The sequence below is a fragment of the Aspergillus brasiliensis genome, assembly GCF_001889945.1.
Source record: "Aspergillus brasiliensis CBS 101740 unplaced genomic scaffold ASPBRscaffold_4, whole genome shotgun sequence".
Taxonomy (NCBI): Eukaryota; Fungi; Ascomycota; class Eurotiomycetes; order Eurotiales; family Aspergillaceae; genus Aspergillus; species Aspergillus brasiliensis.
In genome coordinates, this window is record NW_027137445.1 from 2,256,848 (window position 1) to 2,268,017 (window position 11,170).

Here is an 11,170-nt window from a genome sequence, read left to right on the forward strand (position 1 = left end):
TTTTTTTTTTTTTTTTCTTATTTCTGTGATTTCAACGATGGTCTGTTAGCTTATAATAACCATGGCCCGTAAAGAAGGCACCCACAAGCAGCAGATCAAAAGCAAATTGGTGCTGTTGCTTATTGACCTAGGGGTTAACGTACAATGTCTAAGCCGAAAAGGCTTGCAAGGCATGGTGGTCCCAGACAAGAGCAGGAGTTGGAAAACTACAAGAAGGGTCAGAGCCTCAACCGAGGTGTTTTACACCTGTCTTTATATGCCATGCAATCTTGGCCTGGATTGTAGTATAGATCGAAATGTCACATATTCTATATAGATTGGTTTGTTCTTTGTACACCACGGCTTGATTGAACATACGAAATAAGTACATCTAACTCGAACGTAAACTTGAGGCAAGCCGACAAGATATATTATTCTATCGAAGAGTTATGATGACGACTAAGCCAGATATGAACAGGTGCAATGATCTTTTCCAGCATTTGATATAAACTCAGCTGATGATACATCCTCCATTCGACACAACTACTAGTATATACCACCACAGTTCAGCAACTCGGCAGTATACGCTTACAGCTGACATGTATATCGGCATGAATCATTGAGGTAAAGGCCGCGGCTGAGAACCTTGCGGGGCTGTCGCTGCGACTTCTCCGAGACAGCTTCTTTTCTAGAAGAGTGTATGCAGAGAACTAAGCGATGGACTATTCACTGAGCTTTCTATCTGGTTCCAACCGCTTATGGCATTAGTTGAGATATATAACCTAGTAGAAGTGCTGAGGAGGAAGTGAGGGTGATGCAGCGGCTTCAGCTAGTACCAGCTATATATACTACCTGCTGGGCAGTCACTGAAGAGTTAGGATGGCACCTAGTACATTTAGATGTACTAATTGCGGAAACTTCCAACTTCACTCATCCTAGTTATCGCTAGCCGATGTAGTTATGTGGGGTTCAAACGGAAAGTTATCCTGGAATAGAAGCAAGTAGCTACTATTAGTACGGATCGCATAGGCACTTTCCGTTTCTATTATGGAAAGCAGATCGATACGAGATATAGTCCATAGGATGCTTTGGGAAATATCCTTCATGTACTTACAGCCATATATGCTAGATGATGATATCACTGCTATCAAACTCGGGTCTTCTTCCCTTGTAGATGCCGTGTGTCATAATTAAGCTTCTCTCATCGCTGGAAGTGTTGAGCAACGAATAGCTCCAGGGTATGAAAATCATGTAATTCGTAATCAAGGTAACTAGTACATATTGAGAGACATGCCGAGTGAATTAGACATAAGATATGTATAGGTCCGAATTGCCTATTCACCTTGGTTTGCTGCTTTTCATATCAATGATTGATGCACGTGATTGCACTGGATATAAAAACCAAATCCAACCGATATCACCGTCAAAGCCACTGTTCCCTTCATCTGCCTGTCCAGACTCTTTCCTATTGGAAAGGCCGTGAGTCAAGCCGCCAGCCATGTTTGATCCCTACGACGACGAGTCGTCTCCATATCGCATTGATGCGGTACTGGCTATTCAGTCACACAGTCCTCCTCCTCCGTTGCACAAACGTGAGATTCGGCAAGATGAAATGGATTGTTCGCTCTCTCTCCTAGAGCTATGTCTCCGGAACCCACCTCTGCCAGGCTCTGATGGTCACAGCTTTGTCAACATCCATTTGATTAAGGGGCTTCAAACTGGCATTCATAAGAGGTCTCAGGTATTTGTTGTAAGATGTGTGGATACCTCCCTTTCTTCAGGTCTACCGACAGATCAAAACATGATCGCCAAGTTCTATGACCATCTCTATCACGATAGTGACGATCGCAGCACTTTCAAGGCAGCTGACTATGATTACTCGCACGAGTGTGCCTCTTATAAGCATCTTTCTGATCTACAGGGCTCGGTTATTCCCCGGTTCTTCGGCTCCTACACCTTTACAACACAGATCGATGGACATTCTCGCCTGGTTCGCTTGATTCTAATTGAACGAGTCAACGGTCTTCCTATGAGTCAGCTGGACCCCAAGGCATTCTCAACAGAGGAGCGCCAGAACATCTTAAAACAGATCATTGAAGGAGAGTCTGCACTTTACGCCAAGGATGTGTCTCATGAGGATTTATGTCCACGCAATATTCTGGTCGAACGGAGTGGACCAGGAAGAGTAAGGGCTGTCATCATTGATCTGGGAAAGTCGGTTATTGGACGGTCACGCAATCCTTTAGACAGCGCAGAAGAGAATCGATGGTTCCCTGGCGTCCCGATTAGTCCACTGCTTAGATGGAACATTTATTATGGATATCCTGACGACTTCGAAGATTGGGTCGACTGGTCGTGGCAGGAATGGCTGGAGTCTCAGTATAAGGAGACTGAGCCCGCGATCACAGATGAGCAACGACAGAGGTGGCCAGTGCATGACTGGATGATGGAGATTACATCACGTTTTTAATATGTTGAAAGGCATGTTTCTATACATATTCGGAGCTCAAGTTGTGCTGACTCCTAGAAGTCTCGGAGAATCTAAGAAGAGATGCAAACTGTTTTGAATTATGTTTGGAAGGATCTACTATTTGTACTAGGAAAGCTGACCTTCGGTCCCTGGAACTCATTCAGAGATATCTATTTGCAGCGTTCGAGAGAGTGTCACTGTATCTCTAGGCGAATAAATCAAGCCAATTCCTTTGTTTTGACCAAACACTTACAGAGTATCCTCTATTTGTACCTAGTACCTAAAACGTGTAGCTATTGAATTCGGGCATCAAAGAAAGAGGCATTTCCTACCGGAGGCAGACCACTGGGATAGCCTAATCTCCACCATCGATGGTGTAAGTAAAACTACCCATCTGATATTGAGCCACCATTTCATCATATTTCGTTGCGTTGAGCCTAGGCATCTTGTATTCCCCTTTCAGGTAGTCCCTCCCGACAAAAGAGCAACCAACCATGAAGATAATAAACAACACTTAGGCCACTCCATCCTTTACGTATCTACTACTAGCACCTACGTAGCACTGGGACAGAGACATGCGGACCCACTACCCACTACATGAACTTACCGTATGGCAACAAGCAAACAAAAAGAAAGGGAGAGAGCAGCCCAAACCTACCCACCTACCCAATCCAACTTTAATCCCGTGTAGATACAGACTGAAAGGGAAAGAAGCTCTCTCCCAAGCAAGCTGACGACATCCGTGTCACCTGGAGCTTGTCCTTGTGGTGGCTATGCTATGCGCATGTAACCACTCGGCTAACGCAGAGCTTAGCATGGGAGAACTGACTAGTCAGGTTGATTGTTCTATCTGCGTATCCAAAACGGAGCAGATAAATACTTAGATACTAGATAGGGGTTGGGTTTACGGTGGAGTCCAAACGACGTCTTGCAAGGAAGGAGATTGATGAGATTGTACACCGTTGAGAAGATAGACTAGCTGCCGGGTTCTTTCCAGCTCTCTGACGGGATTATCATGATGGTTGGTGCAACGGGCAAACTGGGGACACGGGATGGGATAGGATAGGATAGGATAGGATAGGACGGAGAGCTCCGCCCGGAGAATTAGCATAACATGACAATAACAATACGGGGGAAAGTGTACTGCACTGCAATGCACTGCATTACTGTACAGTGGTAAGTGATGGCAGCGTGATCTGATGTCACAGAATGTTTATAGATACTTTTGCTGTGGATGTGAGTGGAAATAGGATGCACCGGATATGAAGTCAAATCAGTCTCAAGTCCCGACTAACTAGTAAACTAGACTAGTTAACTAAGAAGGAATCCTCTCCCTGACGAGCGAGCATAATAAACACATTATTACATCCGGCTAACTAAGTTAAAGCTAACCTTACTTCCCTGTCGACTTGCTTTAGTTTGCAGACTAGACTAGTCAGGTTCCCATACGTGGATTAGATAGATGGGGCGCTTCTCTTTGCACCGCCCCCTTCCTGCCAAGTCTTGTTTTTCTTCTTTTTCATTCTCTTGGTAAACTATCCAGACTAGTTATTTACTGACAGAGAAGTTTGGTTGGGGTCGGATGTTCCACAGGTCTAGACTTGTTGGCGGACTTCCTCGTCATCTTGTGTGTTGTTGACACGATTGGAATTATTTCTCTAAGAGTAGGTATGTTTCACTAAATATCCACTTAATAACTGAACGGTTATCCGTCCTTTGACATTCATGAACAGTTTCTCGGGTGACATGTGGAACATGGAATATTCTTTCCATGGCGAATCCGGCGGTTAGACCTGATGCGTAGCGTGCATTAGCTCGACTAAGTCCAAACATTAATGCATCGTCAGCAATTTGATGGTTTCTACTTATTACTTAGCTAACTAGCGAATAAAGAGAGAGATGGATAATTATTAACTAGATGGATTGTCTTGATACTAGATAACTAGTCTAGTTTATCCTTCTACGCCGCCTATCTACTTAGTTGGTTGATAGCAAATAGATAGTACGTGGTCCGAGTGGAGCCCCTTTCTTGGGGTCCAAGTAGTGAGACTGAGAACACTCTAAGAGGCAGGTCCAATATCATCACGCTGGATACCCATATGAGCATCATGAATCAAGAACAAGAATTACAGCGCGGCATTTTTCAGTCTAAGTACCGTTAGTCGAAAAACGGCATTGGTGGCATGGTAGCCGGATAGTAGTTTAGTGCTCTTCGCCTCACTACTGGATATCCCGTTCCCCCAAATGCTACTAAGTAGATGGGTAATTCGGGAGAAATTGGCTGGTGATGGGTTAAGGTACGTGGATGGAGCACGTCCTGCTTCGGGTTCCATTCCCCTTAATTCTAGCTCGACCGTTAGTCTGGAGCGCGATGGATGCACTACCGAGGTGTGGATGTTAACTCTTCCGTCACCACTTTTCCTCCTTCCCCTCCCTTTCCAGTAAGTGACTTAGTGGTCCTTCATAGATCCATAGTCTAGATGTCACATCGGGTTATTTTAGCACTGAAGAAGACCCCTCTCTCCAAGCAGGTTTTGGGAACACAGAAGCAGAAGAAAGGGAGCAGGGCAATCATATCAATAAAGGCGGGTAATAATGAAAAAGCCCAAAAGCCTGAAAAGAATTAAAAGAAAATAAAATCATTATCTGAAAGGGGGAAAGGTGGGAAAAAATCAAATCAAAAGACTTTCGATGACGGGGTCGAGAATGAGGCAGTGCAAACTGAACCGACGAGTTACGTTACAGCTTGGGCGAGTCGGAGCTCTGCAGAGGTCATTAGGCCCGTTAAACAGCAACCCCCAAGAAATCCAAAACCCCCAGCGCCCTGTTTTGGTGGCAAGGAGGTAGTCCCCGATCCGTGGATATCCTTGTTAGAGGTCAGAAAAGGAAGAAGAAGATTGAAAGGTTGCCCTCCCTTTATATGGATGGACTCTTTCCCTGAAGATCGATAATCAAATAACCATCAAACATGGGGTAGATAGTCAGCCATCGGGCAATTGGCAGCTTTTCTTCTGCAAACAAACAGCTTTCGTTTCCCGAAGTTACCACATCACTCGATCTGGACCAACCGGTGGATCCTGAAGTGGGGGAGCCAGTCACGGTGATTGGCTATTCACAGGAAAGGTGCAGGGTCTACTACCGAATCATGCTGTAGTCGGTAAGTAGGTACCTTACCTGACAGTACCAAAATGCGCCTGCCATTCCTCTTTCTTTACTTCCATGATCTCAGTCCCTCTCCTCTATCAATCGTTCTATCCACCCCAACATCATGATGTGTCGTTGTTCTGCTTGATTCTCTCCTCCCCCCCATTCATTCTCCCTTTCTCCTCCACTTTGACTTTCTCTTGTCCTTTAACCCTCTTTGTCTTCGCTTCATTCCGTAATTTACCTCCATTGGCTTTGTGCTCCTTACGCCGACACAAGTGAGGTCCGGTCGCTGGATTGTCGGTTTCCCCCCAGTTCCCCTCAACGCTAGACATCTGTCCACTCGCTGGCCTTGAAGTAACACCTCGTCGCTGATAAGCCATTCTAGCACTGGCAGTGCTTTTCATCCGCCTACAACTTTGTCGGGATTGGTCCCACCGTCGGGTCGTGCTTCGATAATTGTCACCTTCGGATGTGCTCCTGATACGACGTTACTACGTGGTGTGGCTCTCTGGTGCTGGCAAGCCTGTCAACATTCATATTCTACCGTTGTCCTTCCCTCCTTGATCGCCTCACTAGTCGCCTGTTTTTCGTCTTCTCTCGTGGTCTTTCCCCCAAAACGCTGTTCGATCGATGTGGACGTTCCTTCTCCCAACGGCCAGTTCCGCGCATTCATCTGTTCAATCCGCAGCGACAGTTCTTATTGTAGCTAGAACACATGGGATATAATACTCGCGCATTCCTCTCCGGTGTCCGCTATTGAGCTTAATCGGTTGCTACTTGCCTCTGGAATGATACCCACTCTCTTGCGTCTGGTTTCGACGGTTTAGGATACGGCGCTGTTCATTTGATCTGCTCCTTCTGGAGCCGCATTCCTATTGACGCTCTAGTATCCTAGTCCTTACCAACTGGTTGCCATCGCTCCCAGGACCCACTCATCTCCGGTTGTTTCACCCCTTGGAATATCATGCCGGAGTCCAGATCGGATGGCCATGATGCTAGGCAGTCGGGGCCGACTCCCCTGCGACGGGAGCGGGCCCCAACCATCACCATCGATACGTCGGCGGTAACGTCCTCAACCGACCAGCAAGAACCCCCGCAACAGATACTTCCTACACCGTCCCATCCCTCGTTACAAGTGTCTACCGAAAATGTTGATGCGCATGATATGAGCGCGCTCCTGAGCAGTGGAGGTGTCTCGCCATCGTCTGTCCGCTCTTTTGCGTCATCTGAGAACCGAGACTACGAGAGTCGTCCTACATCCCCGCACAATATCTCATCTCCTGCCTCGAAAATGACAGAGAACATGTCGAATTCGAATTATCTGGCCGTCCCCGGCACTAGGTCTCGTGGTAACTCGTTGGAATCTGAGGACTCGAACAATTCGTCTATCAGCTCGTACGGGGGAGATACCTATGTTCCCACAACATCTCACGGCTCGCGGACCGATTTGACCCAGAACACGATAGTCTCCGATGAGGATGCCCTTAAGCCGGATCCGGGGCGAGAGGCCGAGTTTGAGGTGGAAGACAATAAATTTGCGTTCGCGCCCGGCCATCTGAACAAGTTGTTGAACCCTAAGAGCCTCGGGGCATTCCATGCTCTAGGTGGGTTACGTGGAATCGAGAAAGGACTTCGAACTGACACGCGGTGTGGCCTGAGCTTGGACGAGGGGGACCTGGATGGTACTGTAAGCTTTGAGGATGCAATCAGCACGCAAACATCCGAATCTCTGCCAAAGACCGCTTCCCCAACGCCACAGAGCCCTCCCAGAACCGATACGGGCTCGTCGAAACATGTCGAAAATGCTTTTGGGGATCGCAGCCGCGTTTATGGGAGGAATAAGCTTCCTGAAAGAAAGGCCAAGAGTTTCCTGGAGCTGGCTTGGATTGCATACAACGACAAGGTTCTGATTCTGCTTACGATAGCTGCGATCATATCTCTCGCTCTCGGGATATATCAGTCTGTGACGGCAACAGGGAATGAAGCACGTGTGCAATGGGTAGAGGGTGTGGCTATTATTGTTGCCATTCTGATCGTGGTCGTTGTGGGTGCCGCTAATGACTGGCAGAAGGAACGCCAGTTCGTCAAGTTAAATAAGAAGAAGGATGATCGGTTGGTGAAAGTGGTCCGTTCCGGGAAAACTGCAGAGATCTCTATCCATGACATTCTCGTGGGTGACGTTATGCATCTTGAACCCGGTGATCTTATTCCAGTTGATGGTATCTTCATTACTGGGCACAATGTCAAATGCGATGAATCTTCTGCGACCGGTGAGTCGGACGTCTTACGCAAGACCCCTGCTCACGATGTCTATCGGGCGATCGAGCAACACGAAAATATCTCGAAGCAGGACCCGTTCATTGTTTCTGGTGCCAAAGTTTCTGAAGGCGTAGGGACGTTCTTGGTCACAGCAGTCGGTGTCCATTCTACTTACGGAAAGACAATGATGTCTCTTCAAGATGAAGGGCAGACGACCCCGCTGCAATCGAAGCTGAACGTACTCGCAGAGTACATTGCGAAGCTCGGTCTTGCTTCTGGTTTACTCTTGTTCATCGTGCTTTTCATCAAGTTCCTCGCTCAGTTGAAAGATATGGGTGGCGCGTCCGAGAAGGGACAGGCTTTCCTACAGATCTTCATTGTTGCTGTGACCGTCATTGTTGTTGCGGTCCCAGAAGGTCTCCCTCTAGCGGTCACTCTGGCCCTTGCCTTTGCAACGACCCGGATGCTCAAGGACAACAACCTCGTACGTCTGCTAAGAGCCTGTGAAACTATGGGAAATGCGACGACTATCTGCTCCGACAAAACAGGTACCCTGACGGAGAATAAAATGACTGCCGTGGCGGCTACTCTGGGAAAGAACCTAAGATTTGGAGACAAATCCACCGAAAGCTCTGCTCGTCCTGACGGCGACCGGGGTCGTGATAGCGCGACTACTCTTTCGCCCTCCGAGTTTGCATCCAGCCTTTCCGCTCCGGCCAAAGACCTTTTGCTCAAGTCGATTGTATTGAACTCCACGGCATTCGAAGGGGAGCAAGACGGTGCAATGACGTTCATCGGGTCGAAGACTGAGACTGCTCTCCTGGGATTTGCGCGTACGTATCTCGGCCTAGGGTCGCTCAGCGAGGCGCGCGACAATGCAACTCTTGCCCAGATGGTGCCATTCGACTCCGGACGCAAGTGTATGGCAGTAATCGTCAAAATGGACAATGGTAAATACAGAATGCTGGTCAAAGGTGCATCCGAGATCTTGGTAGCGAGATCCACTCGAATCGTTCACAACGCTACTCAGGACCTGTCAGAGGGGCCCATGTCGGATCAAGACCGGTCGAACCTGGACAATCTGATCAACCGTTATGCATCGCATTCGTTACGAACTATTGGTCTGGTGTATCGGGACTTCGATCAATGGCCACCCCGGGGGGCACCTACGCATGAGGAGGATCGTTCGCTCGCTGTTTTCGACGCAGTTTTCAAGGATATGATCTTGTTAGGCGTCTTCGGTATTCAAGATCCCTTGCGACCGGGTGTGACCGAGTCGGTTCACCAGTGTCAACGTGCAGGTGTCTTTGTGCGTATGGTGACTGGCGACAACATCATGACTGCCAAAGCTATCGCCCAAGAATGCGGTATCTTCACCCCTGGAGGTATTGCTATTGAGGGTCCCAAGTTCCGTCAATTGAGCAGCCGCCAGATGACGCAGATCATCCCCCGGCTGCAGGTTTTGGCCAGGTCAAGCCCCGACGACAAGAAGATCCTGGTTACTCAGCTCAAAAAGCTGGGTGAAACAGTGGCTGTGACAGGTGATGGTACGAATGACGCACAGGCTCTCAAAACGGCTGATGTCGGCTTTTCCATGGGTATTTCTGGCACCGAAGTTGCTAAAGAGGCGTCCGATATCATTCTGATGGACGACAACTTCACCTCGATCATCAAGGCTATGGCTTGGGGTAGGACAGTCAACGATGCTGTCAAGAAATTCCTTCAGGTATGGGTTCCCATATGTTTTCTTCCTGTTTGCAAATCAAGCTAATCGATCTGTAGTTTCAACTTACTGTCAACGTTACTGCCGTGGTTCTCACTTTCGTTTCCGCAGTAGCGAGTGGAGATGAGGAATCTGTCCTGACAGCAGTTCAGCTTCTTTGGGTTAACCTCATCATGGACACCTTTGCGGCCCTCGCCTTGGCTACGGATCCCCCCTCACCTCATGTTCTCGACCGTCGACCTGATCCCAAATCGGCGCCGCTGATCAATCTGACTATGTGGAAGATGATCATCGGACAGAGCATCTATCAGTTAGTTGTCACGCTGGTTTTGAACTTCGCGGGACAATCGATTTTCCACTACAAAACAGAAGATGACCTCGACCGGCTGGAGACGATGGTGTTTAACACATTCGTCTGGATGCAGATCTTCAACCAGTGGAATTGTCGCAGACTCGACAACAACTTCAATATCTTCGAGGGCATGTGGCGAAATGTGTGGTTCCTGGGTATTCAGCTCATCATTATTGGGGGTCAAATCCTCATCATCTTTGTTGGTGGACAAGCTTTCTCTGTCAAGCGACTCAATGGAGCTCAGTGGGGCGTTTCGCTGGTTCTGGGCGTAATCTCGCTGCCGGTAGCTGTGATCATTCGATTGATACCTGATGAGTTTATTAGCAGGCTCATCCCTCGGTTCTGGCAGCGCAAGAAGGGCCCCGAGCTGCTGGTGTCCGACGAGGACCGGCGGTTCGAGTGGAACCCTGCGCTCGAGGAGATTCGGGATCAGTTGAAGTTCCTCAAGACGGTCCGCGGAGGTCGGTTGAGGCATCTCAAGCACAAGTTGCAACATCCAGAAGAACTCCTCCCAAGATCACGAAGCGGATCACGTTCCAGAGAAAACTCGATTCCCGGTACTCCAGTTGGCGAACACAGCGACAGCACCCCAACCCAGCCGCCCACCCCCGATTCGCGGTCCAGACGACGCACTCGGTCCCGCTCGAATTCAGCCTTCGGGCCTGCTGCTGCTATGGCCGGTGTGGTTGCGGGTAGTATTGCAGGCTGGTCTCCTATCGAGCGGGCACCAGGTGACGGAGAGGCTTTCAAGGTCCAGACAGACAGCCCTCATGGGGGCCTGGATAAGCAGAAGGGCATTGAAATTCACCCTGATACTGCCGCTGATGACCGTATTCTGGGCGAGTATCAGACCACCTCCAAGACACCTCCGAGCCAAAACCCGGGACTCCTCCCATTCTTTGAATATGCACCCCCTGAGCGTGCACCGTCCCACCGCAGCCAGCGATCTACGTCTCGGTTGTCGCGGTCCAGCCAAAGTCAGGCGTAATCCCTCCCTTTCTCATATTCCCTCCAGCCTTGTATACTTATTACCTGCTCTCTCCTGGCTCACTCTGGTCGTTCTTGCTTGTGAAATTTCTTTCATGCTAGATGTTACTGCGCTTTGTGATTTCGCTGGATTCGTTGCTTTCTGGGTCTCGATTAGCCTTGTGCGGAATATTGTGTTTCTAATATCCTGGGGTGGTGTTGGCGTACGTGATTCAAAAGGTGTATTCGTTCGCGGTTGCTTGCTTTCTAGACA

General features: G+C 48.6%; 3 protein-coding genes across 3 annotated transcripts; 2 read left to right on the top strand and 1 right to left on the bottom strand.

Moving 5' to 3' along the window:
• Positions 1 to 1,477: 1,477 nt before the first annotated feature.
• Positions 1,478 to 2,449, top strand: ASPBRDRAFT_53945 (uncharacterized protein; the record flags this gene model as incomplete). Its single annotated transcript, XM_067627146.1, has 1 exon — positions 1,478 to 2,449. The coding sequence occupies one exon, from the start codon at positions 1,478 to 1,480 to the stop codon at positions 2,447 to 2,449; it is 972 nt and encodes a 323-aa protein (XP_067481103.1).
• A 3,232-nt stretch (positions 2,450 to 5,681) lies between these two features.
• Positions 5,682 to 6,067, bottom strand: ASPBRDRAFT_41602 (uncharacterized protein). The gene has a single exon (XM_067624605.1). It carries the CDS (start codon positions 5,974 to 5,976, stop codon positions 5,716 to 5,718), a length of 261 nt encoding a protein of 86 aa, XP_067481104.1. The 5' UTR covers positions 5,977 to 6,067; the 3' UTR covers positions 5,682 to 5,715.
• Positions 6,068 to 6,560: 493 nt separating this feature from the next.
• Positions 6,561 to 10,918, top strand: pmcA (putative P-type calcium ATPase; the record flags this gene model as incomplete). The annotated part of the gene is made up of 2 exons (XM_067627147.1): positions 6,561 to 9,581; positions 9,638 to 10,918. The coding sequence occupies 2 exons, from the start codon at positions 6,561 to 6,563 to the stop codon at positions 10,916 to 10,918; spliced, it is 4,302 nt and encodes a 1,433-aa protein (XP_067481105.1).
• Positions 10,919 to 11,170: the final 252 nt, after the last annotated feature.